This window comes from Mus caroli, chromosome 7 (genome assembly GCF_900094665.2).
Source record: "Mus caroli chromosome 7, CAROLI_EIJ_v1.1, whole genome shotgun sequence".
In the NCBI taxonomy this organism is placed as follows: domain Eukaryota; kingdom Metazoa; phylum Chordata; class Mammalia; order Rodentia; family Muridae; genus Mus; species Mus caroli.
In genome coordinates, this window is record NC_034576.1 from 91,487,438 (window position 1) to 91,515,417 (window position 27,980).

The 27,980-nt window shown below is 36.8% G+C and overlaps 1 protein-coding gene across 3 annotated transcripts in view; it reads left to right on the forward strand.

Annotated features, from left to right (window-relative positions):
- Positions 1–27,980, forward strand: part of Ctsc (cathepsin C) — a 37,979-nt gene that overhangs the window by 2,982 nt on the left and 7,017 nt on the right. The window contains exons 2-6 of one of the 3 annotated variants that reach the window (XM_021168580.2): positions 241–386; positions 15,834–16,000; positions 18,172–18,324; positions 20,896–21,011; positions 27,151–27,282. In XM_021168580.2, coding sequence (XP_021024239.1) covers positions 241–386; positions 15,834–16,000; positions 18,172–18,324; positions 20,896–21,011; positions 27,151–27,282 — 714 coding nt within the window. Of the gene's footprint in view, positions 1–240; positions 387–5,701; positions 5,816–7,456; positions 10,310–15,833; positions 16,001–18,171; positions 18,325–20,895; positions 21,012–27,150; positions 27,283–27,980 lie in introns of those variants that run through there. The other 2 variants (XM_029479384.1, XM_029479383.1) reach the window with 2 other exon arrangements.

The following is a 27,980-nucleotide window of genomic DNA, read 5'->3' on the forward strand; positions in this document are numbered from 1 at the left end:
CTCACTTTGTAGACCAGGCTGGCCTCGAACTCAGAAATCCACCTGCCTCTGCCTCCCAAGTGCTGGGATTAAAGGCGTGCGCCACCACGCCCGGCCCCGAGAGACTTATTTTTTACATGACACAAATTATGAATCCCAGTTAGGTTGCAAGGTTGAAAAGTACCTTACGATAGAATATTGAGGAGGTGGGTACTGGGTGTTGGGTTAACTTTGATTTGTTATATATTTTGTTTTCTTTAGAAGCAACAGAAGAAAAGGTAGTGGTACACCTTAAGAAGTTGGATACTGCCTACGATGAGCTGGGCAATTCTGGGCATTTTACCCTCATTTACAACCAAGGCTTCGAGATTGTGTTGAATGACTACAAATGGTTTGCGTTTTTCAAGGTTAGTTTCTGTGACCAGTCATTTCTTACCTAAAATTTCTCCTGATTAGGAACCTCTGGAGTGTTCCTTTTAGACCAAGAACATAACCTGAATAGACACTCACTTTTCTAAGAGTAGTCAACAATTGTAAATTTGACATTGAAAAATTAAACTTTGAGTAAGTTTAAAAATGCATAATTCTGTATTTATATTTTAAGTGTTCCCTTAATCATTGGCATTGTAGAGAACCTATAGGAAGGATAGGGAGATGATAGATTCCATTTTCTAGAGTTCATTCTATTCTAACCATGTTGTACTGGCCTTAAGGACTCATTGCTGTATTAAAATGTATTGCGTATTTTAATGTGAATAATTTATTTGGCTAGAGAGGGAAATAGAATTCATAAAAGTCATTATGCTTCTTGAGCTTTTTAAAGCAAATGGCCCACTAGCCTACACAGCTGGAATTTTACTTCTCTGCCGAGTAAAGAACCATTGTCTGTCCCTGTATTCAAGCACCGTGCTCCAAGCTATAAGCAACTCTCTGGGTTAAAATGGGTGGGACTGCCTAGATTCCGTGTCTCCCAAGTGTTCATCTTATGGAGAAGCTGAAACTTTTCCTATAGGTTTATTATTAAATGCTTTAAGTAAATGGAATCTGAAGCAGCTGTTTCTCATTATACATAGAATATATAGAGAGAGTTTTTCATAGTCTGGTGCATCTGGTAAGAATAGACCCGATTATAGACACTTCCGGGGAAACTAGGTGATATATCTGTTAAAAATGTTAACAGACAGCCTGACCTCTAAGTGTGATTTCTCATGACTTGATTTATCATCACCAGGATGTAGGATTCTGAGCCAAACATATTTCTTAGAATAACTTTCCAGAGAGATATTTTAATACAGACCTCTCTTTAAAACTAACTAACTAAATAAATAAATAAAACAAGGGATTGAGAGGGTGGCACAATTCCTACCTAGTAGCCAGCTAGCTAGTAAGAATCAGTCTATGCATTGTTAGTTAGGAGCCCATTTGAGTAGTTCAAGGACAAGTGTGACTAGTTGTTAATTTTATTTATTTATTTATTTGGGGAGGGGTGTTGAGACAGGGTTTCTCTCTATAGCCCTGGCTGTCCTTGAACTCACTCTGTAGACCAAACTGTCCTTGAACTCAGAAATCCACCTGCCTCTGCCTCCCAAGTGCTGGGATTAAAGGCGGGCACCACTACTGCCCCGCTGTTAATTATTTTTACTATCAACATTAAGCACTGTACTAAATCCATCCTAACAGTATCTGAATCTCGTTTCAGTTACATGATGGATGTGGTAGGTGTATTAAATCTGAATTTAGTTCTCAGTGTGTATTTGAATGGGACTATGTTGTTTTTTGTTTGTATGCTTTAGAGATACACAATTTCCCCCTTTCTCTTTTCTCCCCTCAAACCTGCCTATATACCCTTCCTTTCTCCTTTTCAAAGTCATGGCCTCTAATTTTTATTTCTTAATATATACGCACACACACACACACACATGTTCATAAGTATGTGTATAATTTCCTCAGTCTATATGTGTATGGTTTGAGGCTTGACCATTTGGTTTTGAATAACCAATTGGTGTGCCCTTCACTGAGGAAGACTTTCTCCCAGTCTCAGAATTCCTTAGTTGCTTGTAGTTATTTGTATAGAGTTGAAGCCACAGAGCCTTTCCCTAGACCACTCCAACACATTCATTGTTGTTGTCTGTGTTCAGCTCATGTTCAGGGCGAGGGTTTTTAGACCTCTTGTACAGCCACATTCCTTTTTTTGCCTTCAGATCAAATTTGTAGACTTGACAATCATGGGCAAAAAAAAAAAGAGATACTTAGTTTATATTATGAACCCTGAGATGGGCCATAATTAATTGTTTGGTTTTCTTCTTCCTCTATTTTTTATTGACACACTAAGAAATAGTTGGTATTTTCTAAAAAAATAAACAATAAAAATATAAAAATTAAAAAAAAAAGAATGAATGGAATGGATGAACTTGAACTCAGTTTGGAAATAGTTGAACAAATCATTAAGAAGTTGGGAATGGGATAAAAATAGATGAATTATTAATTTATATACGTCTTTAAAAAACAAAACTTCCCATTTATCTAGACTGTAAAATACTGGCCAGAAAACAAATAAATTAACTATTAATTATCAGAGGCATAACAATCAGAAATAAGGCTATGGCAATTCCGCACGGTATTTATCATCAGGGATCTGGGGAGTATCTGACAGTGGAATGAGGGATTGGAGCACACAGTACTTTTCTTTTCAAATCAGTTGAGTATTTTGCCAGAACAGGAGGCTATTAATCACATTAGGTCAAAAGAACTGATTTTAAAGCCAAAAACAGGTAAATGTGTTTTCAAGTTTACAGGAAAGACAAAGTATATGTAAATGACTACTAAATGATTAGGCAGATGTCTTATACCTTTCTGGATGCTGTTAGACAAATGATTATTCTACCACTAAGTAGGAAGATGGTTTTTACTCAACACACACACACACACACACACACACACACACAGAGCCATTTTCCAGAATGATTTGGTTCTAGAAAACCATGCTTTGTCTTACTGCTGAAAAACCAAGCAATGTGTTTTATTTGACTGGTGATAAAGATAACACAACAGACAATGTATGTAAAAGATTTTTTGTTTCTGAAACATGTTTTAATGTAATCAGGTAGTCCCAGATGAGCAGTTTGCAAAACTGTCTGCAGACCTGGTGACCTGAGTTAGATCCTAAAAGCCATGGAGATCCACAAAGTTGTCCTCTGACCTTGACACATGTAGCATTACACACATTCCTCTTTTATTATACAACAACAAATAAATAAGCAAACAAAAACAAATAAATAATGTATTTTAATGGCAAATACAGAAGTATTAATAGGGGAAAGTGTTTACATTTTTATGGAAAATGTAAAGTGAAATGACTTTACATAAAAGGAGAATCAAGATTTTTGGGTGACTTTGTTAACCCAAATCTAGTTGGATTTTACCACAAGCATTAGGGTATTTTCTACAGTTCTGGGAAACCATATTTCAAGGAATATATGACTCAATAGAAAATAAACCTTTTCATTGAAAAAAGCACATTAACTTTTTTCTAATGGCATAGAATGTATCTTTTCAACTGACATTTAAAACTTAGGCCCTCATTTCTTTTGTATTTTTAAGACAGGGTCTTGACATGTGTACCAGGCTAACCTTGAACTTGAAATCCTGTTTCAGTCTTTTAAGTACTGGGGTTATATGTGTGACCAACAGACCTGGCTTAAAATAGATAAATAGCATCAATATTAAAGGTCATATGTAAACTAAATTTACTGACCCCAACTATTGCATAAATATCTAATGAAGTTTTACTGTGTACACCCACCATTTTAGTTCTGTCCGTTATTATTTTAGAAAACAGTTGGATTTACACCTCCTTTCAGTAACACACCTAAGACCATCTGCTTCCCATTTGATTTGTGAGATGTATTTTCTCGGATGCCTAGTAGTCATCCTGCCCGAGTCTCTGGAGTAGGTGGTGATTATGTTGAATGCTCATCACGTGTTCCTTTTGTATCCTATAGCACAACAGCAGACATGGCCTTCCCTTCATTCTCTACATCCAGGCTTGACTTGGGGGTGACTAATGTCAGTCTCTTTGCTGGCATCTTGCTTTATTTACATCTTATTCAGGCATTAGCTGAAAGATTAATGTGTTTCAAGACATTAAGATTCCTAAACATTCAAAACAAAACACAATGAAGACAAAAACTTGGCTTTTAATTAGTTAAAATATGGTAGGTTGAAATAGGGCTAGTCTGTGGATTTGCGTATGCCTTCAAGCTTGCATAGTTCCTGTTGAACAGAAATCCAGTGACTATCTATTTTTAAAGGTTCTCTTTTCGTTAATTCATTAAAGCAATCTCTGACCTGTATTGCCATCTAGGCAGAGACCTAAGCCTTTACAGCCTCCTATAAAAGAGAAGAGAGTAATTAGACTTGTGACAAAATGGAAACTTCTTGAAAATATTCTTTGAAACCATAGGGCAGTGGAGAATAAAGGTACTCTCTGCAGGCATGTCCTACACTGTTGGATTATAATGATAGGAATCATTTGGATCTCCTTGTCCCTGTGGCACATTTACACCTCTTTGAAGCATCTGCATATTAAAAAGCAGCTGGCTACTTATTTAAAAAAAAAAGGCAACAAAACCCAGTAGAATATAAAGAGCTGAGATGATGCCTCTAACTTTATGTGATCAGTGGTAAGTGACCACTTTCTTTTTCCTTGTGCCTTTATGTGCCTTCATTAACTTTTATGAAAAGCTATATAAAGTTCCACCTCAGCCAAACGGTCCAGAGGAAGTCATATAAACAAAGTAAGCCTCAAACAGTGTCTTCAAGGAGAACAAGTTACGAATCCCTGACTTTTTCTCAATTTATCTCCTCTGAGGCAGTGAAGAAGAGAAGGGTAGAAAAAAACCTCATCTTGCCTTGAAGACAGATTTTCAAAGGGTGAAAAAAATAGAGAGGAAAATAGACTAATTTTAGTTAAATGTTTGCATTATAATTCTTTATTTGTGGGAGTTGTGGATAGTGGTGGGGGTTGGGGAGTTATTTGTGAGCCACAGCTTCAGTGTACTCAGAAGGCAGCCTATAGAAGGGACCCATGGTTTATTCCCTCCACAGTGTGGGTTCTGGGGGTTAAACTCAGGCCATCAGATTTGGCAGTAATCACCCTTGCTTTCAGCTATCTCACTCAACCCTTGTTATGGCTTTGCATTTCATTTGGTGATAGTCAAGCTGAATTTTATGATTATTGAGCTTCTTTTTGGGCTCTTCGGTCTTAATTGAATTATAGACTAACAACAATAATAAAGAGACCACCACCATTGGGTTTATAAAACAAGCTATTATTTAGAACTTGGCCAACAGTGTCTGGTTTTTAATTCCATAACTTGTGTGCCAGCAATTTGAAAGTTTCAAACTATTCACCACAACCAGAAATGTCAATTGTGTTTCCACAATAAAGGGTATAAGAGCTGTGCACTCATTTTTTTTCACTATTCCTCCTGAGATTATTTTTAAAATAACACAATTTTAGAACAATTGTTTTTGCAGTAGATGTGCTTTTAAAAAAATATATACTCTGTATATTAGACATGAGATTTATGTTTTAAAACTTGAAGTTTCTTTTTAAGACTTTTGGTATCAAAAGCATCTTGATTTATGCCTCATTTGTGTTTTCTTATTGATCTTATTGATATTTTGTTATGACTCAGTTTACCACTGTAAACTCTTATAGGATGTCACTGATTTTATCAGTCAGTTGTTCATGCAGCTGGGAACTGTAGGAATGTATGATTTGCCACATCTGAGGAACAAACTGGGTGAGCACAAGTGAAATATCTTTTATCTTCATTGTTAAGCCAGCTTTCTCCTGCCCTGTCGTCATACGCAAATCAGTGCCTATTTATTCTTCAAAGAAAGGGAAAATGCATAGATTGTTAATTTCCTATGCATCTTGCTTGAGCTTGCATTTCTGCTTCCTTTAACTTCTCTGCCGTTTTATGTAACGTTCCATTCTCATGTGTTTATACCATCAAATCCCAAGTGTCGTAAATATAACCATAGAAGAGATGAACTCAAAAAGGAGAAGAACAACCTGGCAAAGGTTGGCTAACATACAATTCACAGTTGTAAAATTACTAAGCATTCCTAGTTTGCTTAGTCTTTTCCCCAAAGATTTCAAGAGAGAACCATGTATAGTATATATCCTAGTACCTGCGCATACATCCAAGCAACATTACTACCACATTAACATGGACAGCAGACACACCTACGGGTCTAAGGTGCAAGACTGAGGTCACAGTTTTTTCAAACGTATCTTTTAGAGAGAATATGGCTCTTTCAAAATGAATTGGCATGCTAGTCACTTATCACCAAATTGTCATTCATCTTCTTTATCATGGCTTCTTCTAAAAGCATAGAATGTTGACTGGGAAAAGAATGATCCCTTTGGCTCATTCATTCCATATTTTCAGAATAAATATGGAAATTACTACTCACATAAAATTTGGTAGGAATAACGGATGAAGAGCAAATAGAATCTATGGGATATCTTAAACTTCATCAGGTTTTAAAACAATATTGGTTCTCCTTGCCCTTCTTTTTCTTGGTTACTAATCCCTGAAAGTCTGATGATACAAACGAGAAGTGAGAACAGGTCTTGAAACACCATCATCACTCTATAGCCACATTTCAGGCTTTGTACTGGACTTTGTAATAGGTCTGCAGCATCCATAAGAGCAGAAAGGAGCTGTCCCGGGGCTGCTCAATCACTGGATCTTAAAATTTAGACAGTCAGGAAGCCTCTAAAATCAGCTCAGTGTGAGTGAGCATAATTGACATAAATGAGCTGTGTCTCTGTTCTTCAGGGAACTGAATAAGTAGAGAATATGTTTGTTTCCTGAAGTTCAGAACTGCACAGAACTTTTAATTTGTTGCATGGGTGCTACTTTAGGAGGAAGATTGAATGGGAAACCTCCCCAAAGTGGATCATTAGTTTCTCAATACAATTTATGGAATTCTGCCCTAAATCTTTCAACCTTCCTTCTACTTTTCTGGAGAGACATCTACCAGTAGAAAAGTTAACCTTAGTCTGTTTCATATCTGAGGTATATACCCTAGTACTTAGGCAAACATCTAAGCTTCATGAGGACCACATTTAAATGTGTATGAGACAGGTAGTAGGGGTCTAAGATGCTAGAATTTAGCTTGTTGCTTCAGTATACTTTAAAATCACAATAGTTTTGTAGAGAGGCAGTCACTTTCAGATGCATGTGCTTTGCAAGCATGTTGCCTGGATGCGTAATTCTCTTTTTAAAGCATTGAACTCAGTAGCAATTTTATGCGAATGTCTTTAGTAATTTAAAACTACCAACACCTAATTTATTAGTGCTGGTATTGCTTTTTTTTTAAATTAACAAAGGCTACTATGATAAAGTGTTAAAAGGTGGTATGATCTTTGTTTCTTGTAACCCTAGTTTTTGTTTTGTAGTTATTAAATAGATCGTCTGTTGAGAGGCTCTTTTAAAACCACAGCCAAGAGCAGACTTTGGCTTAAGAGACAAACAGTTGGATCTACCTCTAGCAGCTAGCAGAGGCCATGGCAGCTACAATCCCTTCTGGAATCTGTTTGCATGTAAAATGCAGAGGAGTCCTGGTGACCTACCAAGGCAACTGCCCTCCTGAAGGATTTCTTGGAAAACAGTAATCACCACTGTGGAATGTGAACCACCAGAAACTGCAAAGAATAAAGGAAAAACATTGTGGAAGAGATGAAGCCTCAGGGGGGGTCTCAGCATTTAGTGTTTTCATAAGGGGACAATTTATAACACATCATGTGTTTTTTTTTTCCTTTTGTTTTGTTTTTTGGTTTTTGTTTTTTCTTTTCCTATTTGAATACTGTTGTGCTGAAATAATTTCTCCAAACTGGACAGAATTTGGATTTTTGATTTTGTGACCTATTCTTTTTTTCTGTGTTTTGTCACATTGAAAATTTTACTCACAGTTAATTTGTTTCTTCCTGCGTGCCTTCACTTTTTAAAATTACTTTGAGATACTCCCAAAGGTAGACGGCTTTGAGATGGCATGAGCTGGAGACATATTAATTACTAGAAGGGAGATGGTCCTGTGGATGCCACAGAGAAGGAAGATGCTTTCTTAGCCATATACTAAAAGATGTTATCTTGCAGACAGTGAATCTGCAGTGCTCCCAGACAGAAAAAACGGTCTGGTTAATACTTTTTGTTTTCTATTCTTTTTTCTTTTTTCTGTTCTCTTTTCCTCTTCTGTTTCTTCATTTTGGTTTTTAAATTAGGTGCTAGCTTTGACATACTATGAATCTGAAAACCCTATAAAGCTGGTGAAACTAGTCACATTTTACAGTTATCTATATGGTTAGTCTCCCATAAAGCTGAAGCTCCTACAGTTTCTGACTATAAAATGATCATCCTAATCTTTCAAACCTAAGGACTTCATTGGGGCTAAGAAGTAAAGAAAAGTCAGAGCAACAAAGTAGATGGTTTCTAGAACCACATTTGGGTATTTTTTTTTTTTTTTTTTGGTACATTCCAGCACAGAGGCACCGTGAATATTAGTTCAGTGGGGTGGTAGAATGTATATTGCATTGACTGTTACTGAAGTCTTAGGAAAGGCCCTTTCCACTTTATGTTTCCTTACCTCTGAGTCCACTCACCTTCTTGCTTTTAGCCAGAGTTCTTGCACTCAGCCGATACCATTAACTTGGTTATCCCCTTAGCAGTCTCACACACTGGGAATCAGGCAGTAAAACTTCAGTATCAACCCCAAAGAAATCCCTCGTGAAAAGGATTCTGTTTAATTGCACTATTGTTCAGCCTGATTGCTATCTGCTAGTTTGTTCCCGATAAGCAGCAGAGTCATTTCCTTCTCACTGGATTTCCAGCTGACTTGGGAGACATAAAAGGCATTTGTACCTAGTCCATGTCATCCAATTTGCTTTTCTCCTGTGGTTCACTTAGCTCAGAAGATGGTGTATCTGAGACATAATCACTGTTTTATGCCTTGTCAGATTTACTTATTTGCTGATCTTCTTTTATTTTTCTATCCTGCTTCTGGTTCTGATAGTCTTCAACACCTAGGATGCATTTGTCACTTCACTGGTGAGAGAGAGTCCATTAATAATTCCCCTTGTCCTCTGTAGTTGCATCCAGCTTGTACTTGTAACGGTCTGGTGTCTTTATCTTCTGGGATAGACATCTGCTTTTCTCGCCTTATCTTTAATAACTAATGCAAATAGCACTTCATAGGTCTCGGAGAGTAAAATACACTTCTCTTTCTGCAGACTTTTTATAAGTAATACTAGCCTACAAAGTTTCAGCTACTTTTCTTGTCTTGTTATAAAACACCATGACTAAGGAAATTTATCAAAGAAAGTATGTGATTTGGCTTACAGTTTCAGAGGGTTAAAGTTCATAATGGAGGGGTGAAAGGATGGCTTAGAGTTCATATCTTCATCCGCAACCACTAGGCAGAGAGAGCTAACTGGGAATCACGTAGCTTCTGAAACCTAAAAGCCCACTTCTAAGAACACACTTTTTCCAATGCCTCCTCCAAGGACAGACTTCCTAATCCTTCCCTAGGAGTTCCACCAAGTGGAGACAATGGTATTTAATTTTATGAACCTACTGGGGAGGGGAAGTACTTTCATTCAAACCAGTATACAATGCATCATTTTTCTTGGGTTCTAGAAACGCTGGCCAGAGATGGCGGTATATCCCTTTTGTTCTCTGTTCTAAAAAATATTATCAAAAGTTTCTTGCCTGCAGAGCCCTTAAAGAGTTATATATTTTAAAGCTGCTTTTCAAGGTCAAAAACTGCTGTTGGACATGGGACACACACACACACACACAGAGAGAGAGAGAGAGAGAGAGAGGCTTGCTACGGAAAATATTTTAACCTTAATTGCTTTCCTCTGTGTAGTTTTGTGTATAAATGTTTATGAGGGCAAATTAGTGGGTACAAAATAGTAGATGTGTGCCAGAAGCACTTCCAATACACTGGTGCTTAGGGTCGTTTGTCATAATTGCCTGTTTGTATTCCACTCTGCTTTGTAAGAAGAGGAATTATTGACTCTGTATTACAAAATACTGTATTACCTGTGTTTTGTGCAATATGTGTCAACTAGCATGAAAAAGTAGAGTTAATAAATAATTCATTAAGAAAGTAGCTGGAAAAATACCTCACTGTGGTATTGTTTTTATTAATGTTACTGGAATGTTCTTACCTTTGTGCCCTTAGAAGCTACGGCAGGCCCTTGGAACATTTGTTAAATGACTTAATACAAAAGAGATCAGACTCATTTTGTGTGTGTATGTGTTCATTATACCTTAAACTTTTTCACTTATAAAGCCAAAAAAAAAAAAAAAAAAAAAGCCTAAGCTTTCAGTAGTACAGTAGTAAAGTTCTAGCTTTGGGGGTTATTAGTGCCTGAGGAAAATAGAGAATTTTATGTCTGTAAAGTTTCCTGGGTCTGTTGGGTTTTTTTTGTGTGGTTTTGTTTTTTTTTTGTTTTGTTTTTGTGTGTGTGTGTGTGTTTTTAGTAGCCTGAAGAGAATAGTTTATGTTCCACAGCCACTAAGCATAAGAATTAATTGGAGCTAATTAACAGTTGAGTGGATTTTCAGGTTTTCTTCCAACCTCACAGTTGAGACTTTGTGAACCAGGAACTGAGAATGAGTGCAAGAATGCTGACCACTTTGCTGAGTGGTAGGTAGTAATTTGGTTTTTAGCTATTTTTGGAATGTATGTTTTAGCTTAAATCAAGTGTCTTCAAGCATAGATAATAATCAAATTTTATATCTTCCATTCTTGTATTTGAATCTAAATGTCAATATTTTCTATTTAAAATGTATCATCATTTGGTTTCAACTTCTGGCAGCTTTGCATTTGATTAGAATTCAGCTTTTAAATAAACTGTTTAGTCTTGTTAATAGGCAGAAAGCCCATGCTTATTCTTGGAACAGGATTAAGGAAGTTGGCTTCTCTCTGAGAAATGTATGGTAGTCTGGCAGTATTGAGCCAAATGTGGATTTGGTCAAATTAGCTTGGTTGTTTCTTAACACTTTCCTGACACTAGAAGCATAGCAGCAGATATAGTGCTTTAATTTGCATTGATGTTGCTATTGAGACTGAAGGGTTGTGGAGAAGCAAAAAGTTCAGTGACCCTTTCCTAGATTTGAGTGTTACTCAGATGCCACAAATGTCCATGTGTTTATCATTCAGACCTCAAACATCTCTGAAGTACTACTCTGGGAAGGAGACTTAGATGTCCAGATCTTTATTTGTTTTATGATTTATGTAGACAGCTTTTGAAACCACATGGATGCAGCACTATAGTAATATTATAACACATATGAGACATATATGAGACATTCAGTGATTAAATGAACAGTGTATATTGTAATAAGTCATTTCCAAAAGATACAATTAATAATGAAAAATGTCATGATAACCTTGTTTCTGAAAGTACTGTTGATGTCTTACTGCCTACATTTGCCTCTAGAGACTTGGGTGTGCACTGCTACCAGTCTGTGAAATAAAGAAACAGCTCAATTAATAATTTGAAACCAAGAGTCAGTTGTCTGAAAGCATAAAAAAAAGTGTTAAACAACCTTGTTACATAAATGCCTTCAGAACAACAGATGATGTCTCTGCTACTTTTCTCTTGCCTTTACAAATGTTTGTACATGGTTATGTTGTTACTTTTGGGGTGCATTTTTAAACTTTTAAAACTCTTTAAACTTCACTATTATCAATCAAGGAAAGTATGATCAGTCATAAATATCTTGCCCATTTCAGTTAAAAACACAGGCTGTCTAGCTGTAGCTTATTCAAAGCTTCATGAGTGATAAGCAACAGAATTTGAATTTAAAAAGTGAAACTGTTGGTGTCTCCTGACTAGTGTACTCGATGAAATAAGCATTCACATATTTGCTGTACAGTATAAACAGAGAAGCAATGGAAGGACAGTAATTAAAAAAAATCTATAAAGTATCATGTAGGGGGCAGGTCTGATGCTAAGGTCCTGTTCTCCTTGAACAGGTTCTTGTTCCTTATTCTCCTAGATTGGTTCTTGATCTATCAGTAAAGAAAGCTTGGGGGGGGGGGCAATTGCTGGGCAGAAGGTACAGGTTGGACTTCTGAGGCCCAGGAAAAAAAAGCAGATGAAAGGAAGAAAAGGAGGAGTTTTTTGTCTAAAAAATATTATTAAGGGTGTGCCTTTCCAGGGATTCAAGGGAAGCTGCGTGGAGCCTGGTAGCATGGTTGCCTCCCATGGTAAAGGTGGATACAGCATAAAACTACAGGCTACAGTATCAAAAAACAGTAAAAAGTTATAGGATAAATAGCTTAAGTTGTAGCATATACCTAGCTGGTCAATATTACCAGGCAGTTATAGGAGAGTTGATGAAACCATGGTAGTGATGGTAGTGGTTGGAATGAGGTTAAGGACTTTGGAGAATATGTGACAATTTAATGTGAACTTTGAAGAAGCAGAAGAGTGCCTGGGACAGCAGTTCTCTGAACTTAAGAGCTACATGTTGTGGGGTCTTCCAATTGTAGCTGTCCCTCCTTTTCTTTGCAGTAGGAATTGGCAAAAGTGAATGGAAACTTAAAGTGTCTCATCTGTGCAAGCCAATCTTCAGAGACCACTGTTTACATAAATGAAAAAATTCTTTGGGAGAAAAAAAAATTGACTACATTTATTGCTGGATAATGTGGCCAGGATTTCTGTCTTTTAATCCTCACAAAAATGTGTGAGTTCACTATAGCTGGAAGAGTCCCTGAGAACTTTCCAATAAAGGAAGTAATGAATTAACCCTGAGGAGGTCATTCAGCTTAAGGTTTCTAGCTCTTGACCTTTGACCTAACCTAATCAATGCCGCACTTTGACCTCTTTGGACCTCATTGTACATGTCTGCTCTATATCACCCTGTCCTGCTTCTCATGGGGTGACTCCAGGTTAACAAAAGAAAACTCAGATTTCTCTAGCTACAGAATAATACAAAATATAGTTTTAAAGGAGAAAATGATTCCATGAGTTTAATACATCAGAAGTAATCTCAAATGATGGTTTTACTATACTTAAAGGATGTGAGGTACAATAACCAACTTGCAGATTTTTAAAATACTCCAAGGTACATAAATGAATGTGTCTGCAATAACAATTATTTATCAGACTTTGCTAATTGTATATAGAAGCACAGATGTAAGATTGTACAGGTTGGAAGTTCTATGTGGGTATTTGGGACTTCTAGGTGAATCTGAATTTACATCATAAACAGGCTTGGAGAGGAGAATGGGCATTTCAGAAGACACATGTACATGTGTGCGTGTGCGCACACACACACACACACACATGCATACTGTGTACTTCTTGGCACTTGGATGACTTGGTATTGTTGTGCTACTATTAATTTTTAATTCTGTACCTTTGCTGAATTTTCTGTAAGTCAACATTGAAATCATTCTTAGTAAGACTTCTTCTTTATGTATTTATTCTTTTCTTATTCACTCATTCAATAATCAACTGCTTCCTGCTGCCAGAAAGCTCTCAAATAGTAAATCAATGAAAATCTTATTTTCACAATGCCTATGTCTTTATGGGAAGAATATTCATAGAGGTTACCTGAAGGACGACACATAAGCAGTCTGTGGAATGGAATGTACTGCAATCAACCCCATTTTATCAATGAATGTACTGATGGAAGACACTGACCAAGGATCATACAAGCACAAAGCAGCAGAACTGGCTTCTATCTGGATATTCCAAGCCTCAAAGGTCTTAGGTATCCTTTACCTCTGCTCTGCAGTAATAAGCCCTTGGCAAAGAATGGCAGAGTTAGAAATAGTCATGGGCCACATTGTAAAGCTCTCTTGAGTCAACTTAACTGCAGTATTTTTAGAGCATCCATTGTATTAAAATTAAACAACAACCAACAAGTGTCAACTGTGAAACGCTGCCCGTTCTCACTCTTCGTAGGAACACCAGTACCACATTAGAGAACTATTCTCCTTATCGCTTGAGGTTATTGTGAGGTCGAGATAATACAGATAGAAGCATCAGTAGGAAGTTAGCCTTTGCTCTGTAGTTTCTGGGCTTCTCTCCTCTGTGTCATTCTCCATTCCAGCTATTTCTGAAGGAGCTGTATATGAAGAAACACTGCACGGTATAGAGGCCAGTGTTTGGTTCTAGGAGTGCTTGGTATTAGTTTAACAAACCTCATAGGTCTTTTATTTCTGCCCTCTGAGAATATATTATTTCTGTGTTAACTTGAGCCCCTCGTATTGATAAGTATTCTGTATGGTGACTATAAAATAAATAAGGGAGTTTCTGCCTTTGTGATACAAAAGCAGTTGGATATTGTAATATTAATAGGTGTCTATGCTTCCCAGGGTTCAAGAAAAGTGTTGTGCACTGTGAGGTACATTTCCCAATTTTCCTAAACTTGATTGCCTCACCCTTTCTTAGAGAACTCATTAATTATGCAAAACATTATGAGTTAATAAAATTATTCTCAATTTCCATATTTGAAACTTTTCTTTTTTACCTTTTCTTTTTCTATTTTGCTGCCATAAATATTTACTGACATTGCTACAGGTAGATATGGAGAGACAGAAAGACATTCTGCTGTAAGGAAATTTTCAGCTCTCTTGAAATATTAAGGCTGCTTTCCAGTCAGCCTTCCTGAAAGAGTCAGTGGTTCTCCAAGGCCTACCTGGATTATTTTAGCAGGTTGGATAACATCACCAACATTTAGTCTACTGATGATGGAGTTTCCATACTGTTTAATATGTCTTTATTTCAACTTGGCTCAGATCTTGATACGTACACTGTGAGTGGGAAATAATTGTGTCAAAAATGCATTTATTACATTTAACCTGCCTAAGTGTGCCAAAGAACCCAACAGATACAATAAGTGCTGACACTGCAAAGTCTAAAGTACTTGTGTTTGGCCACTGGGGACAAGCTTATCAACTTGCACTGGATCATGGAGTCCCAGTATTATACTTCTGTGTGTAATCTCTTTTATTCCTGATGTCCTTGTTTTACAAATAACTATGGTGTCTTCAAATCTAACTTGTGCCAATGCCTTTCTTCTTTCTGCCTCCCTCCCTCCTGCTCATTCTGGTCATGTGCTCCTCCTCAATGAGCTGTCACTGGATGAAAGTCTTTGGGCTTTAGAGCCAAATGTGTCTGAATTCAAAGCTGGGTCTATCACAGCAGTATTCCTTCAGGGTTAACACAGAAACATGCAAAGAGTCACATTACTGAAATAAAATGTAGCAAATAATTAAGTTTCCTCATAATAGGCATATGCTAATGCACCAGGAGATTAGTAGCAAAAAAGGATTTTGTTTAGCTATACAGAAATATTTGTCTGTTTTTATAATCTACTGATGGGAGCCTCTTTTGACAAACATGCAGAGGAGGAAAATTCTGTTTCTACCACTTGACAGCCCTGTGAGCTTCAGGAGGATACCCTGAAGCTGAAAAATCAGAAGTATAGGATGGCAATTTCTTCATAGACTGATGGAGAATTAAATGCAATATGCCTTGGGTATGGTAATTGCTTTAAATCTGTGAGCTTTTTCCCATAGCCATTCTTTCATTCCTAGAAATACATTTGTTTGGTGGCCGACAATGCTAATCTTTGAAAAAATGGTTTCTTTGATCTCCAGAATAATTATCAAAACATCGTCAGCTAGACGAAGTTTTTATTTTTGTTGGCAGAGGGCGACAATGCATCTTTAGGGTAAATAAGAGCCGAGGAAACAGACTTGAGAGCTGAGCACAGCTGTAATTGGTTTTTTATTTATTTTCTTGGTTGCAGTATGAAGTCAGAGGCCACACAGCTGTCAGTTACTGCCATGAGACCATGACTGGGTGGGTCCATGATGTGCTGGGCCGGAACTGGGCTTGCTTTGTTGGCAAGAAGGTGGAAAGTCACATTGAGAAGGTTAATATGAATGCAGCACACCTTGGAGGTCTCCAGGAAAAGTGAGTTGTGACAAGGGTTGTATCCATTTAGCTTTGCTTCATGTTGTGCTTAATGAGTGTGTTTACTTTTAGAAATTGTAATTTTGCTATGTTATGTAAATTGAACGTAGCTGTGTTATATAAAACTGTACTGGAAATGATGTGGACTGACTGAATTGACAAAAAAGTAATATTTAAACTCATTTCAAAACCTAAGAATCAGGAAAAACTTATAAACAGGAACATGATCAAAGGAACCACAAAATAGCAAATTACTAGTAAAGAAAAAATGATTTCATTGGTTGTGGTATAGTGGTGACTTGCATAATACATGCATATGATAATGCTACAACTAGTGTCCAGTTACAAACTCATCAAAGTGCAAGCATAAAAAGCAATGAAAGTCCTTGGTGTTGCTGCAGTTTTTTATTTGCTAGGGCTGACACATAGAAGCCTTGCAGACTGGGAGGCCTAAAGGGCAGTTTTTACTCTGGATTTTGAAGGCTAGAACCTGGTTTCTTCCTGACTTGATGCTGGCTCCTCCTCCTCACCTTGTCCTCACTTGGACTTCCCTGAAGTATCCTAACCTATTCATCTCAGGACTCTAGTAAAATTAGACCGGAGCTCACAATAATGACCTCCTTTGGCCCTTATTAGCTCTTTAAAGACCTGTTTGTAAATACAATCTCTGGTTAAGATTTGGAGGTAAGAATTGTAACTATGGCTTTTTAATATTTTCTTTTTGAGATTATAATATAATTATGATATTTCTCCCTTCTCTTTCCAAGGGATAAAATTCAGCCTATAATGTGCAGTTACTATTTTTATTCAGATATCTGCTATAAGGAACCAAACAAACAATAATTCTCAGACATTATTAGTTTTGAAAGAGGGAGATCAATAAGTATTATTTTCTTTTCCATTTTATTTAGTTGAAAAAGCCACTAAAAGTACACATGAACTAAACATTCAAACTAAGTGACCCTAGCAAGGAATGCCTGTAGCAGAGAGCTCATGGTAGATGTGACTGGAAAGTTTGCTTGTTTCTCAAAGTGCTAACCAGAATGGAAACTGACCCAGCCCTTCCTTTTGAGTTCAGTCTTTACGTAGATTTAGGTGGTATGGTTCTTAAAAGCAGTTCACCTTGCATTTTTATCTTGTGTGCTTTGAATTAGTGAACCAGATTGAACCTTTTCAAGCACTGCTTATATAATTGCTGTGCACTTATATAAGTGCTGTGCACTCCAACATTTGTTTGACAAATGTTGGAATTCAGTGGATAATTAACTTTTTTTTGTAAGCATGTGCTTTCTGTGTTATTTCTATACCCATGGCCAAACATTTCACACAAAGTAGACAAATGATTCTCATGCTAATGTTTTTAAGAATCACATGAAGAACTTATTTCAGAGTCTGATTTCAGTGATATTTCTGCTAATACCAGTTTTTAATAATAAGGGCATAAAACTCCCTATGTAGAATAGTACTTAGGAATTGCTTATTTAGAGAACATGTATGCATATACTCGCTTTGTTCATATAACAGATTTTAAAAGTGCCTTTTGAAAGGGCAACATAGCGGTCAAGATCATAGCTTGACAGGTAGCCTAGCACACATGGGGTCCTGAATTCTGTACTTAATGCTGCATAAACCATGTGGCGATGCATGCCTATAATCCTATCAGTTAGGAAGGAGAGACTAAGTAGAAGTACAAAGCCCTCTCTAGATACATAATGATTTTGAGACTAGATCCTGTATAAAAAATATAAAATAGCCAGGTGGTGGTGGCGCACGCCTTTAATCCCAGCACTTGGGAGGCAGAGGCAGGTGGATTTCTGAGTTCGAGGCCAGCCTGGTCTACAGAGTGAGTTCCAGGACAGCCAGGGCTATACAGAGAAACCCTGTCTTGAAAAGAAACATATATAGATAGATAGATAGATAGATAATAAAATAAATAAAATGGGCATGCAGAAAAGATAATACTCTCATGCCAACTACAAAATTAACATGGCTTTAAGAAGAAATTACACGTAAGACATACCATAACATTTTTCAGCTTTCCTCTGTTGCAAACTGTGTTGAGTGACTATACCACTCCCAACTTTGACACAAAGTGTGCGTATCAGTTTTATTGAAGGCTAGCTTTACCTGAAAAGACTTCCTCTGAAACTATGTCCCTTTGCTGTTGGCAGATATTCTGAAAGGCTCTACACTCACAACCACAACTTTGTGAAGGCCATCAATACCGTTCAGAAGTCTTGGACTGCAACTACATATAAGGAATATGAGAAAATGAGCCTGCGAGATCTGATAAGGAGAAGTGGCCACAGCCAAAGGATCCCAAGGTAACACAATGCCTCTCCTTGTCACAAGTAACAACTTCAGTATTGTTGTTTCTGGCCCAACCTGGATGTCCGAACTTTTTATCAGTCATCCCAATTTAATGGGTGTTGTTACTGTTGTCTTTTTTTCTTTCACCTTCCTTCATATTTGTGCATACTGTCCAAGTCATATTTTGGAGTCTTTCCTATGCTCTTGGTTCACATCCTGTTCAATTTCTTTTCATTCCTATGTTTTGTCTTTTCTCTTTAACGTCATTTTTAGCCATTCTTTGAAATGTTGCAAGTTCACTCTCCTATCCCAAGCTTTGGCTGTTACTCACAACAAGCTAATGACTAGACTTATCCTTGCTATTCCGGGTAATATAAATCAGTCCATAGCTGTGTTTTCTACTTGACTAGTTTTCAAAAACTATGATAAACATTCTTAAAAACTTTAACTTCATTTTACTCCTATTTTATATCACCACTTCTGCTCCTTTGGGTATCTCTCAGCTTGCTTATAGTAACTGTTAAATTTGCCACTGGGAGAAAAAAAATCTGAAAATCTGGGTGTTTTAAGGTTCAGGAAAAAATAATTCCTTATAGCTCACTCATCTCTCACTTTATCTCCTCCTAGCCACAGCTTTCAAAGAATTTGCCATCTTTTGTTTGTAACCTCATGGCATTTTCCTGCTTTGGGAAATTATATATACTATTTTGTATTTTTCTGCGTAAGGATTTGAGTATTCTGAATTATCTTTCTAGAACTGTGGCTGGATTTAGGAGTGGATTTGTGGGTCCTTAGCATTTGTTAAGCATCCAAAGCTATTCCTGTGATGCCAAACCTTTCTTGAGGAAAAACCAAAGGGAACTAGAGATCAATAGGTATTGATAAATTATTTAGGATGATTATTTTCTCTAACAGATTAAAATATTCTCCAATTTTCAGAGCATTCAAAGGTTAATTCCTGGCTAGCTATAGAATATTGTACATTTTTTTATGATTGGAATAAGCCACATAATAATGTAGCTCTTTAAACTAGCTGAGATATATCTCTATTTTTTTCTCAGTGGACAAATGAATGCAATTTGATGGAAATATTTAATTATGAGACATTGTGGCCTTATTCTTTTCTGACTAATAACATTCTTTTTTTTTCTTAAAATAATATTCTCTAATATCTCTTAAAGCCTGTTCTAGGGGATTCTAGTGCATAAGCTATTCTGGTTTGTCTAAACTGGGACAAGGAATACATCACAATGTCCCCTTCCTAGATCCACGAAGTAGGGTTTTAATGTGTCTGTGACATAAAATTGACACCTGTTTAACAGAAATCAGAAGCACTGGAGATAAGAGCTCATTCTGTCTGAGATTCTGTGCTCCACACTACAGTTTTGTCATATGTTACATGCTTTGTTTTAGGGGACTCTTTTTCTCTTAGACTCTACACACACCAGTCTCTGCTTTATAGAAAGCTATTATTACCACTAGTGCTCCATAGAGGGTTTAAGATAAGATGGAAGTCATATGGAGAAGGAAATATTAAAGCCAATTTGGAAGTCTGGCTGCTTGATTTCCGGTAGAATTTTTGTATCCTACTGATTCTGCTGTAAATATTTGGTTGTGTAGTGTAAAGTCTCAAATATCCTTACACTGGGCCTTAAGAACTGCTGGCAACCAGGGAACTGCTAAAATCATGAGCGAACATCACTTCTCAGCAGCTCTCTGATGAAGACATTTCACTGGATTTCTAAAATACTGAGGCCCAAGGCATTAAGGCCAGATAACAACTAATATCTGAAAAGGGTTTCTAATTCTCACAATAGTACTCCTAAACTCCTTCCTCCTTTGTTTGTGCTCTTATAACCTGCTTTCCCCACTTTCATTTTCTTTAGTGTACATGTGTGTGTTGTAGCTAAACACTCTGCTGTATAGGATAGAAGGAAGATGGAAGTTACCATTTCAATGCCTACTTGGTGTCAGAAAAGTATGTTAAATTGCCAGTATCTTATTTAGTACTTTTAGTGACATCTATAGTAATGGTGATAGTATAGTATCATAGATGCCATTTACAGATATGTCTTCATTATTGAGTTGTTATTATAATTATTGTTGTTATTATTACATTGAATTTTGGTCAAAACTCTTTGAAATATATATAAGCACACCTATTTTCATAAGCATAAACTGTAGTTTGTGACATAAAGTTCTTTGCAGAAAATCACATATTGTAAAACCATCACTACCTCTTGAGTCAAACACCAGTTAGTCCCATGTTTTCTATAGAGTCCCTAATAAGCATCCTTAATGTGTATCTTGTTTCCTGACTAAAATCTGACAAGTAACAGAAGGTAAATATTCAAGCATACTAAAAGTAACTCTCACTGTATATGGAAAGTGACTATGTCCTGAAAATCTACAGGCTACTTAGATTATGTGGGAGCATTATGCAGCTAAAACATTGTGTAATGGCCACATCATACCACTCAAGGGACAAGTGTTCTTTGGTTCTCAACCCCTTAGAATCAGAGGTGAGGAGACCATCTTTTAAGAAAGGACTTTATATTGGCATTATATATCCATTTCTATTCTAGGCCCAAACCTGCCCCGATGACTGATGAAATACAGCAACAAATTTTAAATTTGCCAGAATCTTGGGACTGGAGAAACGTCCAAGGCATCAATTATGTTAGCCCTGTTCGAAACCAAGGTAAAATTAACAAATGTCTAAGCTTTCATTAAGTTACCACAAGCTGTTGTTAATTGAATACTTATTGTGTGTTGGGCTCTAGGATGGATGTAGGGATACAAGAAAGGAATGGCCATGGTCTTTCTACTTTAGCAAAGAGATGGAGGCCAAGTGTGGTAGCATACAATGTATAGGCTGAAGCCAGCATTGGTGGATAGCCTACACTATGTAGTATGGTCCTTTATTACAAAAAAATGAGGCCCTTGAATTCTTCCTCCATTCTTTTAGGCAAGAACCAAATTTGTTAAACATGGTCTATTTAGCTGAGCTCAACATTTCTCAGCGATTTCAAGAGAGTGGTCAGTAGGACTCATTTACTTGAGTGCTAGGAGACACTTTGTGAAAAGAAATAATTGTAAACAATTAAAACTGGTTTACTTTCCAAAAGAGGTTGAACGGGTTAGTTGGATCCCTTCTGCTTCTTACCCTCCATTTCTGCCACTATGTCATCTTTAGTTACTACACAAGCTCAGATCTCTTAAGCTGCATATGGATCTTTTAATTAACTTTATATCAGAATATGGCTTCTGATGAAATCAGTTCATTTAGTTTCCTAAGTCAGGAGTTGATTTAAGTTTGCAATTACAAAACTTCCTTTAACTGTACTTGAGAGTGGATGATCTTACTTTCCTTAGTTTTACTTAAAAATTGTATGGAGACGCATCAATGCAGCTTATGTACCTGATCTGAAATGCTCCAAATCTGAAACGTTCTGAAAAATTGTGTGATCTTAAAGTAAGTTTCAAAGTTTGTTAACATGTTAGAGTGAAGATTTTTTTAAATTAAATACACTCGACTGGCAAAAATATGCACACATTCATTTTGAAAATTTATTTCTCTTGCTAGTTACTATGAAATATAAAACATCAACAATAACAAAATGGTTTTATTTGTAGACATTGCACGTTAGGTAAAGGACAGTTAATTTTGCATACACCCTCATAAATTTGGGGAAATAGTCAAGTTTCCTAACATTTTCAGCTTATCGAATAAATTATCTGTGGTTCTTATCAAATGAGGATTATTATTAGAAATGTATGATTTTGAGAGAAAAATTCTTCCTCTTTTCTACAAGTATATTTGTATTAAATTTCTTCCACTTTTTACTGTTAAGCCCATGTACTTTCAGATCAATCCTCATTGAAGGGGTTTCGAGTGTACAAAGCTTTGCTCTGGTCTGGCTTTACACAATAAAAACAAACAAAGAAACAAACAAACAAACAAACACTCCTGCCCTTCATTTGATGCCAATGATGTTATCTCTTTGGCTCAGGGACTCACTTCCTCTAGAGGAGACGTAAATCCTGAAATACATTACCTTTGCCATTTTCTAGAGAGGGAAGTGAAAGTAAATGGCAAGTAATTGATAAACCAAATTTTTGATACATAAAAAGGTCCTGTCCTCAAAATAAAAGGAGAATAGGTCATTGGGAACTAAGCATGTGCCCATGGCCTGGGACATGGTTTCTCTGAATGACACATTCAGGTTTCTCTGAATGACACATTCTATGGTAGGGATCTATTATTACATCTTATGTTATGTAGCCACAGAACAAGAAAAAGTTAGAAATGAATTCACTTTGCTAAATCTGTTGGTGGGAGCATAAAGTAGGTGGGTTACAGCAAAGATTGCAAGTCTCAGGTGCTATCTACTGATATTCTTGGATTTGGGGTTGATGGAAGCTAGTGGTTTACTATTAACATAATTAACACATTCCAAAGTAGTTAACTTATAATCAAAAGATATCAGTTCACATACAGTTGTGGTATGTAAATAAGTGGTGAGACCACTAAAGATAGCCCAAGAGAACCTGGGTTCTCAATCAGTTTCTTAGAATTGTAAATGTTCTCATCACTCACCCAGCCTGCAGAGGATTAAAACTTACCTAATTGTCAAATACATCTGGTACCAGCTAGTTTTCTGTCATCTTGACACAAACTAGAGTCTTTTGGGAAGAGGAAACTTGTTGAGAAAATGCCTCCGCCAGCTTATGAGTATGCCTTTAGGGCATTTTTTTTTCTTTGATTAATGTGGAAGGGTCCATACCACTCTGGGAGGTACCAGCCATGAGCTTGGTGGACCTGGGCACTGTGAGAAAAGTCATGAAGAATAAAAGCCAATAAGCAGACCTCTTTAATGGCTTCTACATTAGTTCCTGCATTGAGGTCCTGCTCTGATTTCCCATCAAAACAGGCCATTACGTGGAAGTGTAAGATGAAATAAACCCTTTCTTCCATAAATTGCTTGGGCCATGGTGTTATACCAGGACAATAGAAACCCTAACAAAAAAGAATCTCTGTCAAGACCTACTCAAGAAGATTAGGGAAGTAAGGAATGTCCTCTGTTTTCATTATTGACAGCCAGGCATATTCCAACTGGCAAATAATGTGAGCAGTTATTACATTGATGCTGCATTTCTCATCACTTATGGTAGTACATGTTAGGAAGCTTTTGTGTATGTGTGAAGTATGTGCAGTTGTATTCACTTGTGTGTGTGTGGAGACCAGAGGTCGATGAGGTGTCTCCCTCATCACATTCTACCTTATCCTTTGAAACACTATCTCTCACTTATCCTAGTGTTCTCTATAGTCAGTGATACCCAGCAAGCCTCCAACCTGATTCCATCAACCCAGTTTTGGGCTTACAAAGTTTTTCGACAGCAGCTTTCATGCAGGTCCTGCGGATCTGATTCTTGGTTCTTGTGTTTCCATATCAAGCACTTTACCCACTGAGCTCCAGCCCCTAAGCTTTTAAATAGCAGAGTGTTTAAAGAATAGTAGCTAACCAAGACTTAGTGTTTAAAAGAATGTACAAGCAAAACTTTAAAGCATCACATAAAACATCAGAAATTGGATTGTAAAGTTCAGTGGAGAAGGATGGAGTTTATCTCTACATGGAAGAATAACATGTGCTATGAGAGTAATCCAGTGGAAGGGAATGAGACATTTTGAAGGAAATTCTTTGGTGTTGCTTTCCTGGACAATTGATAAAAGCTTTGATAGTCCCCAAATCTCCCCATTCTTTGTATGTTCTAAATATAATTTCTGCAGAACAATGGAAATTTCAAAACAGAAGTCATCTGTGAACTGATTGCTTTTCAACTGATCTGTCACCTGCACTGTCATGTCAGGTGCCTGAGGAAATAATGTAATTAGACATTCCTCTTCTCACTTTTTGATACTTTTCTTATACTTCAGAATGGGAAAAATACGTACTTGCTGTCTCTTCTTGTTAACTGAAGTACTTGGAAACACAGAATTCCGAATTAGGCACAGTTAAGGGAATTCACAGCTTTCCTTTATGCGGTGAACAAATTAAGATTAAAGTCAAAGGAAATACTGGAAAGACAAATGGAGTTTTATGTTTCCACTTTAAAACAGCTGTAAAAATGCCTTATAGCTAGATTTACATTGAGGTATAAATGGGGATTGAAGAAAGAAAGTTAAGGGAGATAGGTTTACTTTCTTTTCTTCCAGGTCTTATTATTCCTGGGAGAATGAGAGTGGCTCTCTGGGGTCATATTAAGCATGGTGGCGAATTTTCCTGATATTTAGAGTCCACTCTATTTAAGTCTTGGTTATAAATGTTGCTCATTAGACAAGGCCCTTAGGTTGTTCACACTACCTAATCTATACTTGCACAAGAATGAAGAGAAATGCCACCGGCTAAGTGATTTGCCCTGGCTCACATGGCTAATGAGGGGCAAAGAAGTGAGGCAAGGACTGTGGCTCTTCTGTGCGGCTGCAGTGTGATTCCTATTACTGGGGGATGTGCACCATGTGGAAACCATGTTCTACCTCTTTGGAGATGGAATCATTTGCTGAGATTTCTGTAAGTGAGGCCCTTTCTCACTTAGTGTATTATAGTCATCTTAAACACTGTGGATGTTTGGGAGTCTAAACCAGGTTATGTTTTTGAAAGGAGGCAGTCATTGATTAACAGTTGACAATCTTCCCAGAAAGTCACATACCTAAAGCAATTTTTTCCATTCCCATGAGTTCAAAACAAAGCGCTTTCTGAGCCATGGGCTGTACTTATGACCTGTCGCTCCCATTGTTGCTGATGGTCTGATAACGTGGGTTTAATGATTAATACTTACAGGTTTGTTTGTTTGTTTGTTTTTTCTCTGCAGCTGCTAAAAGCTGAAGAAGCTACACTGTTTATAGATAGGGTTTAGGTGTCTCTTGCGAGCAATAGTATCTTTGGTTAATTGGTCACACATCTATTCTTTGACCTTATCTTATTTTAAGGAATAGTCCAGAGGAAGTATTCTCTAAATGCTTTAGAAACCAACAAGTCAGGTACTCATCTTCTGTGTGTTGTCTATGTTTCAAGGACAGAAGAGCTGAAATAGACTTCAAAAAAACAAAAGCCAAATATGAAAAAAAAAACCACGTGCGTTTTTGTTTTTATTTTTGTTTGTTTGTTTGGCTCTGTGGCTAAGAAGAAGAATAGACAGTCTTTCCCCTTACAGAGCTTTATCCTCTATTCCCAAATAAGCAAAGTTGTAATTTAAACTTACAGTTATTTTTAAAAACATGCAAAGGCCATGAACCCAGCACTAGGAGAAACAATAGGATACTAACATCTGTTATCGGTTAGCTGACAGACAGGTCATTGCCTCAGTTTCTAGGCCTCAGATATCAAGTGACTAGATTATAAAGTAATGACTTCTAAGTCAGCATTACAGGTGTTTATCTTCTCATCTTTAAAATTTAGATGATCATTCATCAACTGCAGCAGTGTATAACAAGAACAAATATGAGAGTTTTAGAAGGGAGAATTTGGAAAAAGATCAGAACCGACAGTAGTTAATTAGAAAGGTTCTTGGCAGATTGGGTTCAGGGTCTTGTGGCACTGAGCCCTGTAAAAGGAGGTTCGCATCAGCATCCAAAGTTCTGTTTCCTCTAGAGCTCAGAAACAAGTAGTTGGCTGACAGTTCCCTTGAGTTTCCATCATTTCTGGGTTGTAAATATGTGCTTATTCATCATGGCTTGACTCATTCTTTCCACAAACATGCACTGAGCTCCTTCACTGTGTCCCATGGCAAGACAGAGAGCACTTGAGGAATTGCTGGGCTTAGTGTGAGGAAAACCAATCCAACTATTTTAAATAGGGTTTACAGCAGTAGAGTGTGAACAGCATCCTGACTTTTCTTTGTTTCCGGGTGCTTCATAAATCATTACCTAGAGAAGGGAAAACAGTAACCCTGCTAACATGTAAAAGCATAAACATTTCCATAATTTTTTTTAAAAATAAGGTGGCTACCAAATTATTGATAATTAGATTTATTAAAGATACCTCTATTTCAAAAATTAGTTAAATTGACTTCATAAATCTTTACATTCACAATGAAATGCTTATCACTTTAATAGCATTGTAAACTAATATAATAAATTGAATGATAGGCATTGTGTGTAGAAGTGACTTTATTTTAGAGGTGGTATAGGCATATCTCCATGTAATCTTTATATCAGTTGCCGAGATCGGAGAGGTTGTGAGAAAATAGAAGGATAAAGCTATATTCATTTGTTTAAAAATTATAGCAAAGGGAAGGCCAGCTTTACAAAGCTTTATTATATATGTTTATTTATTTTTACCCATGCAATCTGAACAAACTTAGAACAACATTGTTCATATGCATTATTTCATAATATGGCATTTCCTTTTTCTTGTAATGGCACCTGGCTTCCAAGAATATGCTTTCAATGAATTCCTTTGGCCCTTGCCAATAGGTCCAGGAGTATCTTTTATAGGTGACGCCTCCCACCTCTTAGCACTGGAGCTTGGACTTTCAACATGACTTTTGGGTGAGCTCAAGCAGTCTACTGTATTAGAGTTTACTTTTTTTTTTTTTTAACTTAACTCACAAGGGTCCCACCACATTTCTCTCACCCTGATGTCTGAAAGTATCACAGACATAAATCGTTGTCACTGAGGACCTAGGGGTCAGTGCTTATTAAGTAAGTCTTCTATACTGTGCTGAATTTTATGACAAATGTTAATTATAAATCCTGTATTAAGGTGTCTCACTCAGATTTTCATCTGTTTGTGAAATTTTAAATAAATAATATGCATATTTTTTTTCTTTATCTACAGAATCTTGTGGAAGCTGCTACTCATTTGCCTCTATGGGTATGCTAGAAGCAAGAATTCGTATATTAACCAACAATTCTCAGACACCAATCCTGAGTCCTCAGGAGGTTGTATCTTGCAGCCCGTATGCCCAAGGTAAGTGTTTTATTTCAGAGCTGTATTATGAACTCTTTATTTGGCTGTATATCATCAACTATCACTAGCAAAAGTAAAGGTGTAGCATAGCAGAGAAGAGCTGTGCCTGTAGTCTGTCCCCATCAGTTATCAGTGGACAGTTTCTCAGGAAATCTACTGCATCCCACAGCAAGATGTCAGCACATCATGGGAATACTGCCTCTCTTACAGTGTCAACTAAGAGTGCACAAAACTGTACAAACAAAGCAGACATAGACCTTATTCAAAAGCAAAAAATAAGTATAAGCAAATTTATCTTATGAAAATGATACAGCTTTAAAGTATTATAGCTTTAGGTTCCAAACATCTCTTTTCACAACCCAGTTCCTACTAAAATTATAGTAATATTTATTCTTTTAAGAGAATTTAACACTTTGTACTTAGCCTTTGTACACTTCAGAACAGGCTATACTGAAGGCTCAAATAGGATTTAGAGGAAATACTATTTTAAAATACTACCATTTTAAAGTTTTCTGATGCCAGTCTAGATGTAGCCACTAGGATGTTTCCAGATCTCCGGTGAAATTGCTGGTGAATGACTGTCAGAGTGAGATTTTCATTCTTTCTGAAATATTAAATACTGTATTGTCACGTGTAGGCCTTTGGAGGCTGTAAGATATCAAAATTCTCCTTATGCTCCTCAAGTGTACAATTGGGCA